Source organism: Hylobates moloch, unplaced genomic scaffold (assembly GCF_009828535.3).
Source record: "Hylobates moloch isolate HMO894 unplaced genomic scaffold, HMol_V3 SCAFFOLD_9, whole genome shotgun sequence".
Lineage (NCBI taxonomy): Eukaryota > Metazoa > Chordata > Mammalia > Primates > Hylobatidae > Hylobates > Hylobates moloch.
In genome coordinates, this window is record NW_026652284.1 from 35,640,918 (window position 1) to 35,660,178 (window position 19,261).

The 19,261-nt window shown below is 37.0% G+C and overlaps 1 protein-coding gene across 2 annotated transcripts in view; it reads left to right on the forward strand.

Annotated features, from left to right (window-relative positions):
• The window catches only part of LOC116813243 (cytochrome P450 7B1), a 207,172-nt gene that overhangs the window by 180,275 nt on the left and 7,636 nt on the right, over positions 1-19,261 (forward strand). Inside the window, exons 3-5 of one of the 2 annotated variants that reach the window (XM_032759674.2) lie at positions 1,531-2,121; positions 2,590-2,796; positions 12,918-13,093. In XM_032759674.2, the coding sequence (XP_032615565.1) occupies positions 1,531-2,121; positions 2,590-2,796; positions 12,918-13,093 (974 nt within the window). The remainder of the gene's footprint in view (positions 1-1,530; positions 2,122-2,589; positions 2,797-12,917; positions 13,094-19,261) is intronic. The other variant, XM_032759675.2, reaches the window with a different exon arrangement.

The window sequence follows — 19,261 nt, forward strand, 5'->3', positions numbered from 1 at the left end:
CACACACGCACACACACACAGACAGACACACACACAGACACACAGACACACACACACAGACACACACAGACACACACACACACACACACACACACACACACACAGACACACACACACACAGACACAAACAGGAATAATGACCTGAAGACAATAAATAAGTAGATGTTAACGTTTTTAGGATCATCTAAAGTTTATGCCTGTTCTCTACAGGAAAGACATTAAATGTCATTATTGATTACTATCTGCTTAATATTTCTAATTAGAAGGAATCTTAAAACAGCACTCTAGTGAGAAGACAAAGAATAGTGCATGGTGAGTAACTTCTCGTCAAGGGTCTGCCACTGAAAATGGCAGCATGATCTTGACCCTTAACATCTCCTGACTTTCTTCAGCTTTATCAACTGATAAATGCAGAGGGTAAACAAGCAATTCTCCAAGGTCTCTGCCAATTTTGAGAGACAGACTATAGTAGACTGTGTCCTTCGAGGTGCCTCCTTATAAGAATCACGTGAGGACCTTATCAAAAAGGACACTGGTAGGACCCCCTCCAAGCCTTCTGAATCAAAATCTTGCAGGAATCTGTATTTTTTTGCAAGCATCCCAAGTTTTTAAATCGATAAGTTTGGGCAACACTGATATGTGGAAAAGGCAAACGTCATCACCTCAACGAGACCTTGATGATAACTCCAGGCCGACCGAAGCAGACTCTACCTTCTGCTTCCCTTATGCTGTGTTTCACCTCTGCCATATCACGATCCATAGGGATGCAATGATTTCTCTACATAATTGTATCTCAGAAAGAAAGGGATCCAACCAAGTTTCCAGATCTTAATAAATGTGGTGAATGGTGAATCACTTCCTGAATGAATGGATGAATGGATGTATTCTAGTTTGGAATCCTGTGTCAGTCACAAGTCAGTATGTGACCTTGAACATGTTACTAAATCTCCCTCATCCATAAAAGTGAAAATGCTGGCATTAGTGGATTTTTGCTAGTGTTGAATTAGACATTTATTTGTGAGTACCTGCTCCATACAGTATGGTCATTTATTTGAGTTATAATTATTGTATTTGAACAAAACTCAGATGACACCTAAGTATGAAAAAGCTCTTTATGAAGTATAAATACTCAGAAATGGAATGGCATGTTGCCAATTTGTTTTCTGCTTTATTGAGGGAAAAATATGAGAAGTATTTAGGTCAGGGGATTATGAGAATATTTAAAGGATGTTTAAAGTGTTCAGGTACTTTAGTTAAAATAAAAATTGGAAGAGTAAACCATCTTTGCAAAGGTTAGTAAGAACTTCAGGATATTTAACTTCACATTTCTAGAGTGTTTTCCACCATCTTTCATTTTCAAAGGAAACATGTAGTGTACCTTCGAATGAAATGGATTTGTATTAAACTTTTTGCCTTAGTTATTAGGGTCTTTCTAATTTTGATTAAAATATTTTTAAATTTGTGGTGTTTATTTCTGTTTTATTAACAAACGAACTCATATTCTCTCTCTCTCTCTCTTTTTTTTTCTAGGAAAGTACATAACATTTATCCTGGACCCCTTCCAGTACCAGCTAGTGATAAAAAATCATAAACAATTAAGCTTTCGAGTATTTTCTAATAAATTATTAGAGAAAGCATTTAGCATCAGTCAGTTGCAAAAAAATCATGACATGAATGATGAGCTTCACCTCTGCTATCAATTTTTGCAAGGCAAATCTTTGGACATACTCTTGGAAAGCATGATGCAGAATCTAAAACAAGTATTTGAATCCCAGCTGTTAAAAACCACAAGTTGGGACACGGCACAACTGTATCCATTCTGCAGCTCAATAATATTTGAGATCACATTTACAACTATATATGGAAAAGTTATTGTTTGTGACAGCAACAAATTTATTAGTGAGCTAAGAGATGATTTTTTAAAATTTGATGACAAGTTTACATATTTAGTATCCAACATACCCATTGAGCTTCTAGGAAATGTCAAGTCTATTAGGAAGAAAATTATAAAATGCTTTTCATCAGAAAACTTAGCCAAGATGCAAGGATGGTCAGAAGTTTTTCAAAGCAGGCAAGATGTCCTGGAGAAATATTATGTGCACGAGGACCTTGAAATAGGAGGTAAGAACTTCTGAATGAGCACTTGCCTAAAACAATCATTTACAATAGACCTTTGAAATAAAAAGACAAAATGGCGACCTTGAAAAGTTTTTATGCTCTTTCTAATTGGCTAATGATAAAATGTTTTACTCTGATATAACCCTCTATGATAATTGATTTTTTTTTTTTTTTTTTTTTTTTTTGCTGAGGTGGTAAAACAAGATACTTAATGGTGATAATGAGAAAGAGTATAACTAAGCTGCATTTACTCCTCTTATCTCATCCCCCACCACACCGCCCCCCCATACACATTACATTTTAAACTATTCTCATTAAGCAGAAAATTAGACTTCAGAAGCCTATTGGTTCTCATTAGCATGCACTGATCCTTGGCTGGGTCTGTGTCCTAACATCTTTTAATTAGCACACTGCAAATCTAATCAGTGTAATAAACGCTATTAATCTTCCTTTTCACTTATTTTCTCCCAGCACATCATTTAGGCTTTCTCTGGGCCTCTGTGGCAAACACTATTCCAACTATGTTCTGGGCAATGTATTATCTTCTGCGGCACCCAGAAGCTATGGCAGCAGTGCGTGACGAAATTGACCGTTTGCTGCAGTCAACAGGTCAAAAGAAAGGGTCTGGATTTCCCATCCACCTCACTAGAGAACAATTGGACAGCTTGATCTGCCTAGGTAATTTATTTTTATCTGTTATGAAGAAAAGAAGGTACCTCTCTGCAAACTCGGTTTATCACTCATAGCTGTTTACCAAGAGGTAGAGGACACAGCTGCCTAATTGACATAATAACACCCATTTACATCAATTATAAATTATGTAGTTTATAGCCGTAGATACTCTCATTGCATGTAAACATTAAGGCCTAGGTAATTAACTATGCAAGGTATGCAAAAGGCTAAACCAAAGCTTTACAATTATTTGAAAAAAAGTTTATGCCTATTAAATCATTTGATTCTGAGCATCTGTTGATGTGCTAATGGTTTCCAACACTGCTGCACCATCTTGTCAAGAAGTATTTAGGGATTGAAAAGGAAAGTATTGCAGAAAAGGCACCCTGTGTGCAAATTGTATTTCTTCCCTAAAACGATGTCTATATTTTCAAGCACAGATTAGACATTTTATGGAGTGTGTGATTCTCAAAAACACAGAAAAAAGTTTTCCATTGGAAGTTCATGATTTAAACCCACAAAAAAAAAGAAAAGAAGGAAAAAATGGAAAAGAAGAAAGGGAGGAGGGAGGGAAGGAAGGAAGAGAGAAAGGGAGAAAAAGAAAAGGAAAAGCAACAACTACAAAGTATTCCTGTGAAACATTGATATTTTATAAAATACTCACTGACTCATGAGATATACATGGTCACTATTTCAAGTATGTTTGAGGTTGGTAGTGACTAAGGTTTTTTTCTATTTCTTCATAGGCCTGTACCTCAATGACTGGAGCTTTTAATCGCAGCAGATTTCGTTTAATTAGCACACTGCAAATTAAAGATTTCGTTCCCCTTTACTACTTTGAGAAGGCTGTTCACAACCGTTCCCTGATTGAACTTCTACTGCCAAAGTTAAATTCCATACCAATGAGCTATTCTCTATTCTTTCTGTATTGACATTTCATCCTGCGGTATCCTTTAGGGTACAATATTCCAAGTTTCTTTAGACAAATGCAGGAACAAATGTTCACATATTTCTGTTTCTTTATTCCTTTGACAATGTAGGCGAGCATTTTAGCCTATGTTGGTCTCAATTTTTTATCTTTTAAATATGTTCCAGGTTCTTTAATAGGACCTTTCAGGAGCAAAAGTCCTCCTAGGTTTGGTCAGTGTTCACCATCAGTGGCCATTGAGGAAAATGCCCCAAGTGTTCTAGAGATTATTCTCACTTCTCAGGCTAAGGCCCACTGAGACAATGCCAGAAAGCATGCCTTATACTAGCAGTCAATTTGGAAGTCTGTAGTTTGTGTCTTTAGCACAGGTTATCAAATAAATTTTATATTTTCTTTTAAAAAATCTCAACATTACTAAAATACAAATACTCTTTTATTTTTCTTTGCAGAATTATTGGGGAACAAATTCAGAAAATTTGTGTAAAATTTTGGGTAGTTGCTCCACTTGGATACACAGTATTTTCTGGCATATTTATAATTTCTATGAAGATCTAGTTTGCATTTCCCATATAGTCAAGCAGTTTCCATTGCATTTTATGAATAAGATGATGCATACTGGGAAATAAGGCAAATACACTAAAAGGAATATGTGTTTGTATTGTGTATAGTTATTATTCTTAAAAAATGTAGTTGTAATTCATCCACTCTTTTTACTTTCAACTTTTTGCTATTAAAAAATCATTTTTAAATTTCAGTATTAAAGCAGAAGCATTTACATTTATTAGCCCAGAAGAAATGGCAGATTCCAGAGCTATAATTTGAATCCATTTAAGCCCATAGCTAGAGCTAGAGATTTTCACCGTTGGATCCCTCATAAATTGACAAGTCTCCTATCATTGAAAAAATGAATAAAAACAACAAAAATCCCAAGCAAGTTTAGATCCACCTGGATAAAGGCAGTACCTTCAACAGCCTGGATGGTTCATCACGACCTCGGTTACCAGCAGAGGCCAGTGTTGTTCATTACGAGAATTTAAAATGATGGGGCCATTTGTGATCTAGAAAATAGTGTGTATTTTTTTCTTTCAAAAGACAGAAGGCTTTATGCAGATCAGAGCAAACTTATATGTGAATTAGTTACACAACAAATAACCTCTGCAGATAGTCATAGCTCAGTTGTATTTCTCTATATCGAGAGAGCATGAACTATATGTACAAAGGCAAGACTTACACAGTTAAATATTTACCATGTGCCACGTGGTATGTGTGTATGTGCTTATCCTTCTTGTCTTCTTAAGGAAAGAGTTCTATGTATTTTAAATGCAATGTCTTTTTAAAAAGTTTAAACTTTTATCATTATAAAAGGAAAAAAGATAACAATGATAAAATGATTGCTGTACTTTTTACCAGGAAGGAGGATTTGGGCACTATTACAGCAAAGAGAAAAGAGGTTCTTCTTTTTACAGAAATTTTGCATGTCAGCACACTTTGATTATAAAGCAGGGTTGAGAAGGAACGTTAGACTGCCAAAGTCTGTTTAAGTAATTTAAAGCAATCATCTGCTGTAAGAGGTTATGATAGATTTGTCCTTTTTTCAATGCTTTTGAGAATCTCTCTTTAAAACTATTCTACTCTTATTTTAGGCAAAGAAAACACAACTCTATATTTTTATATATTTATGTATCTTGTTAAGATTCTGCTTATGACCTCAGTAAAACATTTTATCTATTAATAATTAGTTAAGATCTCTATAATTACATTTAAATGAAAATTTAAAATAAGTTAGTAGATATAAGCTTTCAGTAACTGTTACTTGGGGCTTAAATCTCAATAGGAAAAAATTGCTGAGAGAATGGAAGTTTGAGAAACTCTGAGAGAAAAGTAAGAATTTTTCAGTTATCCCAGAAAAAAATCTAGGGTGGAGGTAGGATTTAGAACTGCAGGTTTTAGATGTAGGAAAAAGAAAAGTATAAAAGATAATTCAGAAAGACAAAGATAAGAAAAAAAGATAATGCAAGCAGTAAAAGCTCTCAAAATTGGAATTTTGATAAATCAATTGCAAATAAGCTTGATGAATACCACTTCTTAATGGTTTATTTGAATAACATAAATAACTTATTATAATGGTACACGGTATAGGCTCAATAAGTGTTATCTGTTGTTATCACCAAAATGACATTTAACCTCTGCGATGTCCCTATGTAGTTTATATTGTTTTCTTCATTTGCAATTATTTATGAACATCATGCTCAAGTCTACCTTACCTCACAGGAGTGCTCTTTTGATGACTCACCAGTGAAAAGTGCAAACGTACTGTGGAAAGTCAAGGTATATTAGAACTGCCACATGGCTCAGGTGAAGTGTAGACACCTAATGTTGTTCAGTGACATATCCTCAAATTGAGAAAAGTTGCAAACATGGTCCAGTTGAGGGATGTTAAAGTAAAGGGAGATGCCTTAAAACTGGAACTGGGCAAAATCTGTAATACTTTTTTAAAAAGAGAATATTATAAATTATAACTCTAGAAGTATGAGCTTGCAGTGAGGCCATATTGAAATTCAATGAAAGATTTTGAAGCTGATTGTGAGTAGTTGGTGTGGGAGGAGAACACAGAAAGGAAAAAATTAAGGTCCTTTAATAACAAATAACAATGATAATCAGATGCAATCCATGTTAAATATATTAACAATTTCAATATTTCAAAGCAATCTTACAGACATTGTTTCATGTCATCATCACCAGGATACTCTGGAGGACAGGGACAGCTATTATTTTGTCACTTTCACAGATGAGAAAATTCTCAGGGTGCTAAATACCTCATCTAAGATCATGGAGGTGATAAAGAAGAAAGGCAGGTCCTTAACTCAGGTTTTCTGACCACGCCCATGCTTTTCCCCTCAGGCCTGTCTGATACCAGAGCCCTTGAGATCTTTTTTCATTATCCCAGCGGAGAGGGGAGAGGAATTCTTTGTATCTCACTTCTACAAAGGCAGGCATGATGTGCATGTGGGCAAGATCAGGCAACATGGGCCAGAGGATCATACAGTTGGCTGCATTTTTAGCTTCAGGATAAGATATTATGAATGATAATATTAATAATTATTATTTGAATATGTGCCTGCCACCGTGTTGTGTTTTATATATATTAGGTTATTTAATTGTCAAGTATTATTTTTATTCAATTATTCAATAATGAGGTTCAGAAACATTACTTAACTAACACAAGTCATACAGCTAGATAGTGGCAGAACCAGAAGTTGATGCCAGATCTAACTTTAATGCCTACCCATAATGACTGTCACCTCAGACAAAAATGCTCTAGAAATGGACTGGAGACCTTGACCACTATTTTTTATAAGATATATATTACTGATTCTCAAATGCAGTTGGGTTTAAGGGTAAGGATAGAACTAGAGGTTCACATTAGAATCTTGTGGGTATTTTTTTAATAAAAATGAACTTTTTATTTTAGAATAGTTTTAGATTTATAGAAAAGTTACAAAGATAATAGAGAGCATTCCTGTATACCCCCCGCACAGTTTCCCTTATGAACATTTTACATTAGTGTGATATGTTTGTAAAGATTATGGATGTTATTTTGAAAAAGCTCATTCAAATATTATAAAATAATTGTATATTCAAAAAGCTTAAAAGATTACATAATTCAGACAGTAGTGAAGTTATCAACATCCTCTCTTCTAATGAGGGTTTACAGAAGATATAACTTTATTTAGGAACTTCTAACCGGAGGAAGTGGGTGAAGCATCTTCCACAAAGAAGTACATCAGAAACTCAGGGATGTAAACAGTGAAGATTTTATATCTAATATAAGGAAACAGCAGTTAAAAAGTGAAAAATACTGATTTTGATGTTCATCGGATTTTCAGCTCAGCACAAAGCTAAGGTGGTTAGATAATATAATGAATGCTGGAAACAGAATCTGAAAGGATTGAAAAGCAACTTTAATTAAAATGCAAATTGCCGTATTTAGATCTAAATATCAACTTTGTAAGAATAGGATGAGAAACATGTGACTCAGCAGAAAAGGGTTTGAAGCAATGGTTCTTAGCCTTGATTGCTCATTGGAACCACCTGGGAGGCTTTAAACACTTTGCATACCTTGCCCCACCCTTAGAGATTCTGATTGCATTGGTCTAGGGTGCAGACTGATGGCTTTAAAAGCTCCCTAGGTGATTCTAATGTGCAGCCAAGATTAGCCTCTAACTGAAGGGTTTTAGTTAATACAGTGGTTCTGATTCCATTAGACTGGAATGGGGCATTTATTTTTTTAAGCAATCCCAGGTGATTCTAATGGGCATCCAGGGTTGCTGATAATCTCTGGGATATCAGAAAATTTAAAACAATAGTGATATTATTTCAAAAATCTGTTGCTCATCTGCTCCCAGGAAATAGTAATAGAAGCATGGTGTCTAGGGACAGAAATTAATAATTCTCTACTTTTCCAACTAAAATAGTACACACTTAGTTGTGCCAAGTCTTAAGAGGCACATTGACTAATTGAATTCATCCAGCATGGCAAAGGCTAAACACCATATCATCTCTGACACACAATTAGAAAATGGCATGATAGTTGTCTTTACATACTTTGAAAGGGTTGTTATGTGGAAGAATGATTAGACTTTTTTGGCCTGTGTGTTTTATAAAGGGTGGAAATTAAAAGGAAAATTTCACCTCAATATGAAAAATGGCTTTCTACTAAAATGGGTTTTCTGAATGCTATCATTGGAGTTATCCAATTAGAAAATGTGTAGTATCAAATTACCAAAGGAGTAGATTTTAACTGTTCTCACCACAAATAACTGATCAGTATGTGAGGTAATTGCATATGTTAATTATTGGACTTAACCATTCCAGAATGTATGCATATTTCCAAACATCAAGTTGTATACCATAAATATATCCAATTTTTATTTGTCAATTAAATAAATAAAAGCAACTGTGCAATATCTTCAGTAGGATCTTGGGAGCATTCCTGTTTATATGTATCTTCCAACTTTGAACTACCTAGATTGCATTGTCCATGAAGGCCAAGTCCATGTGCCCTGTTCCTTTTTCACACCAGCAGCAGTGGCCTAGTGTTCCAAGCAGAGTAGGGCCTTAACAAACATTTATGGAATATATGAACACCAAATTTACATGTCTGTATTTTAGCAGTGAACCAAAGACTGTGTCTGAGATTCAGAGTGAAGATAGGCATTTGTACCAATTCAGATTTATTTTTAACTTTACTTAAGATATACAATTGTTGAGCCAAAGATTAATTATTTTGCCTCAAATTATATGATTATCACAATTTCTTATTTACCTCCTCAACTGTCTTGAAGACAGTTATGTGGAAATGCACATACACACGCACACATCATGAGCTTCACTCCATTCCATCACACCTTCCAGAGCACGCCACCTCCATATCCAACCCCTCTCCCCCTTTTATAACCGCCTTCTCTTTAAGATCACCCAGTGTTCAGCCCCAGTGACTGCAGCAGGGTCTGGCTATTCATTTCACTCCATCCATTGCTGCTATCCTCTGATCACCATGGCTAATCAAATGGCATGCCAGCCTGCACCAATCATTAAGATGACCCAAATTAACAGCCTGGCCATGTCACAGTACATTCATTCCACATATACAGACAGGGCCTAAGTGTGAGGCAGAAACCCAGATATGCTTATTTGTTTTTGCATTGTAACATGCATTATTGATTGTCATGAGCTGCTTTAGTGCTTTGAATCTGCAAATGAAAATCATCCATCCCTTATTACAGCCAGAATTGAGAACTGAGAGCAAAAGAGAATATGTATATGCCTTTTTTAACCATAATTTTTTTATTTGTTGTTTTTCTTCACAATTGTATTGTAAAAGATTTTAGCTCAAGACATTCCCTGGCATTTCACTTAGAAGGGATACTTAATCAAAAGAATTTTGTATCCTGAAAAGAGAAAGAAGTCTTCCCTAGCCAGGTGAAGAATGTAGTGCATGCTCTTAATTGTGAGATCATAGAGGGAATTTCGTAATCCAATTTCCTAGCATATACTGGTCAGTAAAGCTCAGTTCTTAACAACTCGCAGGCAGCCTTCTCTTAATCACGGTTGCAGTTGTTGGCACCTTGCAGTGCCTGGTGTAAATTTTATCTCAAAATATTTGCATTCTTGATGGTCATTTTTTGACAATGCATTCTAATAATTAGAGTCCTATTACCTGCTAAATGTTAGTATAAATTAACAATCCATTATACACAATAAGTTTTATAAAACATTTACAGATAGAGATCATCTTTAATTAAAATTAACTTCCATATGAAAGCCAAGTGCATTAATGACTCACAATGACCTTTTATTACCTGCAGTCCCCTGTTTTGGCTGGATGATTGACAGCTTGCTGTTTGGCTACCATGTTGAATTTCAGCTGACAAGACTTTTCATTTTAACTCAATTTGCCCGCCTATCACAAGCTGGTGGCAGGCCAGACCCAAGTCACCCAGCTTTGCCTCAGCAGCTTGCTCTAGTTCTCATTAGTACGCATTTATTCAGTGGAAATTGGAAGACAAATGCTTGAAGGCATGTGAACTAAGTATAGCAAATTAGGTTTAAAGACTGAATATTTATAAGTATATGGAAAGTTTTTTTTTTTTTTAATTCTAGAGCGAATTGAGAACTGAGTGCTAGCTTTGGTATAAAAGAAATTAAGATAGAAGGGGGAAGATTCTAAGAATAACAATACTATAAGCTTTTTCTTTCCATTTTGGAAACATGTAAAATCTCTCTGACAACACCTTATCAAATAAAAACCTGGCTTCTCTTTCATGCAGTGCTTGCACAAAGAAGTTTAGCACCTCATGTGTGAGAAGGGGGAAGAAATGAGGGTCATGTTCATTTGTTGCTTGGTTATCCCTTGGTATGTTTTAAATTGCCTTGTTTGTTCGGCACTAGCACAGAAACAGATGTTGCTCTACCGTGCAGGATAATTTACTGTACCTCCTGGTGCAGCATGGAAGTCCTCCCAGGGCCCAGCTGGTCTGTCAGTGGCACTGGCTGGTGTCTGCTCAACTATGACAACTACAAGTAGAGGCTGCAATTTTTTTATTGTGCAGTTGTCATTCTTCTCAACCTATAGCTCTGCCTGCATTCATACTGAGGCTGGTGGAAAAGCTGCTAGCTTTTGTGTCTGGATGTTATTCTGCAGAGCCACGTAAGCTCTACTCTCCATTGTTGATAATAACGCAACTCATTACTTTTGTCGTCTATTGATTATCGGCATGATGGCTCAGAGCAAGAGCCAACCTCATCTCGCACACATAACTGGTACTGGAAGGTAAAACAGATTTGTCACTTACTATCTGACCGCTAAGCCACACTTTGCACTCCATTATTGTGATTAACTTCTACATAAGATATGCTTGCCCAATTGTCATTTGTGCTACTGTGGTGGGCGCAAGCTGCCATGCTTCCCGAGAGCACATCAGCCAATCAGATTTGACCATGTTATTCGGACTGTTACATGCCTGCCCTGTCACAGCAGCCATCCCACAATTATTTTGCCTTTGTGTTTCTTCTTCCCACACCCCTATTGGACTTGTTGGGTGAACAGCATTGCTACATATGTCAGCTACCATTTCACACCACAAGCTAAAAGGATGCTGTGCTATTGTTGCTCCAACAGAGCGAGCGGCAGTACATGGGAGGCCAAGCCTTGCTTTTTACCACAGAAATGTTGGTCCTTGGTGTCCTGCCAGCTGAAATCCATCATGTCAGGTGCCTTGTGGCTATCTGCAATAGAGCCCATGTTCCAAAACCAAAGTTCTTTTTCTGGCCTCATCACCAACAAACCGATTTGACTCTGCCTGATTATAATAACGAAGGCAGTCCAAGAGAATATGCACTGCCTCGCTGTACGTCACATTGAATCACCACACTGGCCACACAAAGCTGACCGCAGCCTCATTTCTTTAGACAAATGCATGCTTAAGGAAAAACCTCCTGGGAGAAAGCACCCAAAGCTACTTGATAGCCTTATGCAGGCTGTGCATAGATTTAAATTTTACTGAAATAACATTTATTTTTATTTTTGGCTGATGCAAGCCCTCACGGATGGGCCCGCCTTTAATAATCTAATAATTGGGTACTCTGTGTTTCAGAGCTTTGCTGAACACTGAGAAACGGGACTCTGTGTCTGTGTGTCTGTGTGATTTCTAAATTGCAAGTCATAAACACGACCATTTGTTATCATGTGAAGGGGGAGAAAACTCTATTTGGGGCTTTTTTTTCCATATTGCTGATTAGAGAGAATGAAGCTTTATATTCTAGGACCCATTCATGCTGGTGGAAACATAGTCAGTTTTGATTATGAAGGGAGAGATGCAGACCTAGACAGGAGCTACACGCTGATATGCATGCTATCAGAATGATTTATGCAAATTATGCATATTATTCCCAAAGGAATTCCTCCTCAAACTGCCAGGATAAATTGCCGGAAATTAGCCATAAAATCTGTCGTGCTAGGAGCAAAAGGTGAAGGCCACTGGGAAAGGAAGGACATTCAGCTTCTGGAATCTTCCAGGATATGGTGGTGCCTGTTATTCTCACTGGATGCTGAGGAAAATGTGGTTTTCTTCTGAATCCTCTAAAAATATTTTCCTTTTGAAAATTTTCCAGCAAATGTTGACTCACATTTTATTTACAGCTAGCATAAAAGAAATTAAGTGTTAAGCTGTCTCAGAAAGCACTACTACAATTATTTTACTATTAACTGCCTAAGTGGTTATTAAATGGCTAAGCCTGGCTTTAAAGCATCAGAGTTCTAAAGGTTTGTGGAATGACTCACCAGCTGTGTATTTTAACTGGGATATGGTTTTAATTTCAAACATGTATACCCATAACACAACATTCCTCTCTAGCAGATCATCCTCTCCTACAAAATCTTAATGACTTTCTACCCAGGTACAACACTGCTGCCTTCTACCGGTGAAATGCCCCCAAGCCTTGCTGGAGCCAGACCACCGCCCCTGCTGACATCCTGTGCACAGCCACCCTTGGCTTCCTCTTGGTGCTCAATGTTGGTGATGAAGACACGGTTTCCTTTTCAATCAAGGCTATTAGTAATGAGCTTTTATTGCAAACTGAGAGCACTTTTCAGGAGCAGCCCTATCTTAATAAGCTATCGTTTGTTTTTTTCCTTCAGAAAGCACCATTTTTGAAGCTTTACGACTGTCCTCATATTCAACCACCATGCGTTTTGTTGAGGAGGATTTGACTCTCAGTGCAGAGACCGGGGACTACCGTGTGCGAAAGGGAGACTTGGTAGCCATCTTTCCTCCAATCCTACATGGTGACCCTGAAATCTTTGAAGCTCCAGAGGTAAGTAAACATCAAGCCTATGATTGCTACTTCTTAGATCCTGCAGGCACATTCCTCTTCCATCCCTATCTCTTCCTCTTGCCACTTTGGTCCAGAAGGGGTTTGAGACAGCCTGATGGCTTCTGTGTTTCCTCCTAATAAGAAAGCTTTCCTCTTTACTGAAGTGTTCCCTAAGGATATCTTTGAAAGGTTTCATGATCTATAAAGAGAAATACAGTGATGAGACTAAATGCTAGTTGCTTCAAATGAAATGGACATTGCGCCTTGGCCACTATTACGTTTTGGCCAAAATTACATTTTGCTTGGTGGAGAATTATTGAAAACCATGGAGGGCTAGCTATTGACAGGTGGCTTAGAGAATAAATGATGCTAACTATTTTGCTAAGTGTTTCCAAAGTGAGGTTGACTGTTCCCAAGTCAAATAGTATCATTGCTATAGTTAAGACCATATACTTTTCCACCTCTTATGAAAGGTATGTGCCCCTTCTTGATCAATTAGTATGGCATTATGAACTTGAGATTGTAAAGCTGCTGCTCACGGGTGAAGCTCTGAGGGTAATTGTGTCATCTCCTTGTGTTTTTTTCTGAAGCTGGAGTTAATGAATATCAAAGACTGGAAATTAATCCACCCTGGTTCATCCCTTAATACCACTTCAGAGATTCACCACCTGCATGCAAATTGAATGCAGTCCTGTTCTGCCTGTGTTTCTCAAGAAGTAATGTTGCTGCAGCAGTTTTTGTGTGTAAAATGCCTTTTTTCAAAGGGAAACTTTGCTGCTCTTTTTGAGCAGTTCATAGCTGGATCACCTCTAAATCTACTTTCTAAGATAGATGTTTTGCATCCAGGCTGGATTACAATACTGTTGAATTTTGAAAATTAACAAGAAGAGAGCAGATTCAAATACAATTAGAAAATTTGCATTTATTTCAGCAGCAAAGGTGAATGACTTAAGTGTGAGGGGAGTGTACATATAGTTTCTGTGTGTTTCAGAAGGAGGGACATTGTATGAATGACAATAACAAATAGGTTGTAGAGTATTAGCAAGTGAAGGAACATTCTGCAAACAACAGGCTTGATCTCCACATTTGTAAGTATCAAAGAACAAAATTATATTCAATAAACAGGGCAAATGAATAGCCAATATCCAATATCTGGAAAATATTTTTAATTTTTATTTTTATCTACAATTCTGCATTTATTTAATTTCATTTACTATTTTCATTATGTGATTATTCCACTAGTCATTAAGTTTACTGTTCATATCATGATGGTAAAATCAACATTAGTGTTATCAAGAAACAATAAATGTTTACCAGATTACCACTGTCTTTATATCACTGTGCTTTGGATTCCTCTTATTTCCTACCCTCATGATGAAAAATACCTTGATTTAGACTTTTAGGAACTTAAAACTCAAAGTTAAAAATCAAAAGTTTGCTAATTTATATTTTTTTCTTTTGGAATACTCAATAGCAATGCCCAAACTTTACATAATAAATCAAATAGTAATCAGAAGAGTTTGCCTCATACAAAATCTGTGGCAGAACAAAATTGCAATGTTGTGAATACTGATTTAGCATCATTAGGGTAGCTTTAACTTGAGTTGATGAACGCTCTCTACTATTTACTAGATTTAACATTAGCCAATTATGCCTGACTAATGTTAAAATTAACTAACTAGTTTATTGTCACGCCATTGTTTCCTCGAAATTAGTTGGAGAATGCTGATAATTCCTGGCACAGAAAGAAAAATGATATAGCTCAGAACCAGTTTTATAGAATTTGGGAAGGTTTTATCATTCATTCTATAAACATTTTCTGAGTGACTACCACTCTCAGACGTATCGATTATTCCTTTGATTCTTAACAACTTCATATGGCAATAAGTAGATGCTATAGATGCTCTTAAAACAGATGCCCATCCCAAGCCACCATATATTGACAGTAAAGAAAAGGAGATCGTTCTAGAAAACTCTACCATGAGCCATTTGTTGCTGAGAGCATGGTTCAGGAGCTCATCAGAGACAGATTCATTACTACCTGCCTTTTGTATCCAACATACCTTGAATGAGAAGACCAAGCCTCAGATGTTGATAACAGGCAATAAGCGTTAGGCCAAAAATATAAGGAAGGCAGATACAGGGATAGTTATTTTTGGAAGACAGACAGACGAGAGCCTCAGCAGAACATAGATTCTCCCAGCCCAACAAGGCATGGTTTCAGAATTTCCAAGCTCCAAAAGACTCTAAAATTTGGCATTCCAAAGACAGGCCGTGGTCTTCCATCATACTTGAGAGCTATTGGATCTGCATCTCCCTATTCCTGGAATGCCCCTCCTTATTTGTGCACCCAGTAGGCTCCAAACTACTCCACAGGAATCACCTAATCACCTCTTTGTTGACAGTGTGCCTGATTTCCACCTCATTCCTCAGAGAATTTGCCATTGCTCACACTGTGGCCTGTATGTACCTTTGTGGTGGGGTGTAACACACAGTATTTTGCAATTATTTATTTACTTGTCTTTGCTCCCATATGCTGTAAGCTCCAGAAGAGGAAGGACTATGTCTTTCCCATCTCTGTAATCTCAGTGCCTAGCACACAGGAAGCTGTACACATAAGTTGAATAAATAAGGGGATGCTTGGATAGATAAATGTACTGAGAGTGAAAATATGCTTCAGTTATAATTTTAAATCAGGACAGATATTGCACATTAACATATGTACTGGGCCTAAATAGATCAAATAAAGAAGTGATTTGTGTATAAATATAGCAATACTATTGGGAGTGTTAAGAACTACGGCAAAAGGAGATGCCAGGAGACATCTAAATAGGACCACTGGCTACTTCTGAACCAGCCCTCAGCTCTTGCAAGCATTTAGACCTAGTTTGGTGAAGTCATTTTAATTTTTTATTTAAAATAACCTGAAAAAATAGACTTTTGGGTGAAGGTTTGAATTTTTAAATATTTGGAAAAATGAAATTTAAAACACAATATCTTACAATAAATAAAAGGTGTTTGGGGACTTAATTGAGCATATAAGCTACCAACATGTAAACTCTATATTAAGAATTATTTTTTCCCTGAATGTTGGTTGCTTAACTTACTGTAATGTTAGCCATTCAGGTGGCTTAGTAGTAAATAGTGGTGATATCTTTTCTGACACAATGCACGATACAGAACTGGAGCTATAGAGAAGCTCCATAGAGAAGATCAAATCTGAATCTGTTCATTGGCTTTCCTAGGTCCAGAGGTGCTGAGGGATAAAGGGAGACCTGGTGACATTGTGGGGTTTATAGGGAAAAAACGTCAGACATTTAAGATGGCAATGCATTATATAACCATGTAGGTAAAGAAACATGGTGAAATAACAATGTAATTCCAAAGCCTTTGGAATATCCCCCAAAAGCTCTGAAGATGAAAGATCATGTTTGTTTAACCTAATGCAATTCTGCCCTATCTACTTCTTAGAGTTGTTGAGACAATAAAATGATTAATAAATTTGAAAGCCCTTGAAAAAATCCTAAATCACTAAAAGAATTGTGGTACCAATTATTATTTTGATTATTGCCACTGTTCTTAGAATGACATGACAGATGAAGAAGTACTGTCAATAATTTTTTATCTGTATTGCAAAGTGGAATAGAGATTGTACCACTAGTAGACTTAAAGGAAACAAACATGTATCAATTAGTTACTATTCAGAAATCACTTTGATGGCCATAGTGAGAGACAAAGAAATAAAAAGGCCCCTTCCCCTACAAACTTGCAGTATAGGGACTCAGCCCTGTCACATAGCTAATTTCTCATAGTCAGCTGCTTCCTATTGAGAAAAGGTTTCTGCCATACCAGCAAATTGACAGTTCATACCTAACCATATTGGAACTAGCAGTGTGCTGGTAAACCAGGGCTCTGAGCCCTGATTTGTAGTGTTTGTCAATTTTCATGGTATAAACTACCCCTTTGGCCAATTTCATGTTACTAATGTGAAGACCCTAAACACAGAGTCAGGAAGAGATGTGCACACTCTGACAAGCTGGTCAAACTGTCTGCAGCACACTACCAATTTGAACCCAAGTCATGAAGATAAAAAGGGACTTCTGTACTCTGCCATCTTGCTAAGGGGCAACAGTGTAGCCCCTTAGCCATCCATTCAAAACACCGACTTTTTTTATTATGAGAAAGTCATATCTTTTGTCTAATTTATATTCCCATACCCAAAATTATGAATTGAGTGGATTCAAGACGTGATCCTATTGTGTGTCACCTACTTCAGCAAGACCATGTTTTATGCCTTGTAACTTCAATGCTTTACATACAGGAAGTGCTCCAAAAAAATCTGTTGAACTGAACTAAACATAGTATTTGGAGAACACAAATTAGGGTGTTATGCAATCTTCCTTTGTCACGAATACCAAAATCTTTTCTCTATCCAGAAAATTGTGTCCTCTATCCAAACTTGATTTCTAGTGCTTCAATATTATACAATTTTCTACTATTTGTAAACACTGAATATTCATTGACTCATCATACTCTACATATTTATTTACTCATTCAATATCTATGTTTTCTTCAAAAGCTTGAAATGGTTTTTAAAATATACTTTTTTCTCATGTATTTATTCATTAATTCAACAAACATATATGGAACCTCTACTATGGGAATAGCATTGTGTTGAAGGCTTTAAACATACACAGATAAATAAGAAAATGTGATGGCTCCAAACTCCTGGGATTTCTTGGCTCTGCCATCTCCTGTAGGTGAGCTCTGTCTTTAGCCTGGTAGCAGTTCCAGACATCGTAGTCACACATGATGAGGTCCAGAGGAGGAAAGGTAATCAACCATTTCTTTTTGTTTTATTTTCGTCACAAAAAGGGGACTTCTCCTAGATGTCCCCATAGATTTTTCCCTTGTAGCACTCACCAGATTGTTTCATAATTCTATCCCAAACCAGTCAGAGACCAGAACAATGTAATTACCAAGATTAGTGCCTAGACAACTTTTATCCAGAAGAACAATGTTGGGGAGTCAACTGCAGCAATCATTAGAGGAACAATGAGGAACTTCCGTGTCTTATACCTTCTCTTGTGATTTTTCTATTCTCATCTATTTAATTGACTCTCTTTAATTGTGAAGCAACATGCTTATTATGGTCACTGTAAAGAATTTCAATCAGTGGCTGGGCACAGTGGCTCACGCCTGTAATCCCAGCACTTTGGGAGGCCGAGGCGGGTGGATCACGAGGTCAGGAGATCAAGACCATCCTGGCTAATGCGGTGAAACCCCGTCTCTACTAAAAATACAAAAAATTAGCCGGGCGTGGTAGCAGGCGCCTGTAGTCCCAGCTACAAGGGAGGCTGAGGCAGGAGAATGGCGTGAACCCGGGAGGCAGAGCTTGCAGTGAGCCGAGATTGTGCCACTGCACTCCAGCCTGGGTGACAGAGAGAGACTCTGTCTCCAAAAAAAAAAGGAATTTCAACCAGCTTGTTGAATTCCAAGTTTAAGTTTTTCCAAATGAATGGATACGTCTTGAGCTTCCTGTACCTTTGTTCTGTGTCACTGTGACCCCAGAATCTCAGTGGTGAGATTATTATACCCCTTCCTTTTTCAGCTAAAATAAAAGTATATCCCTAGCTGCTGACACAGGCCCTTCTTAACATTGGTTCCTGCTTAGGTTTTCCATGCCTAGGCAATAGGGCAAATTGCAAATAAATTTTAACTAAAAATGTATTTATGCTCCTGCACCCTTTGAACTTGGTGTTGGTCACAGAGCTAAAGACAGTGGCCATTTCCATTTTAGTTTCATAAACAACTGAATAGGAATTTCTAAGATGTTTACTATGAGAAAATTGAATAGAACATCCTGGAAACTAGAGGGATGGTGTTACTCGTTGAGTAGAAATTTGAGGGAACTGAATATAAACACTAGCGGAAGGTCATGGGTAAGGAGCACTCCTGCATCATGTGTTGGCCACGGGCCTCTCGGAGGTTAGCACGTTCATTTTCACAAAGAGGAACCGGAAAACCATGGTGATTTCTGACTTATTTATGATATCAAGACACTAAAAAGTCATAATCCAAGCTAAGTTTTCATTTTGCATTTGCTGGCTTAACTAGTGGGGCTACAGTGAGAGGCTTCCTAACAAATCATATCATAGCAAAGCTCAC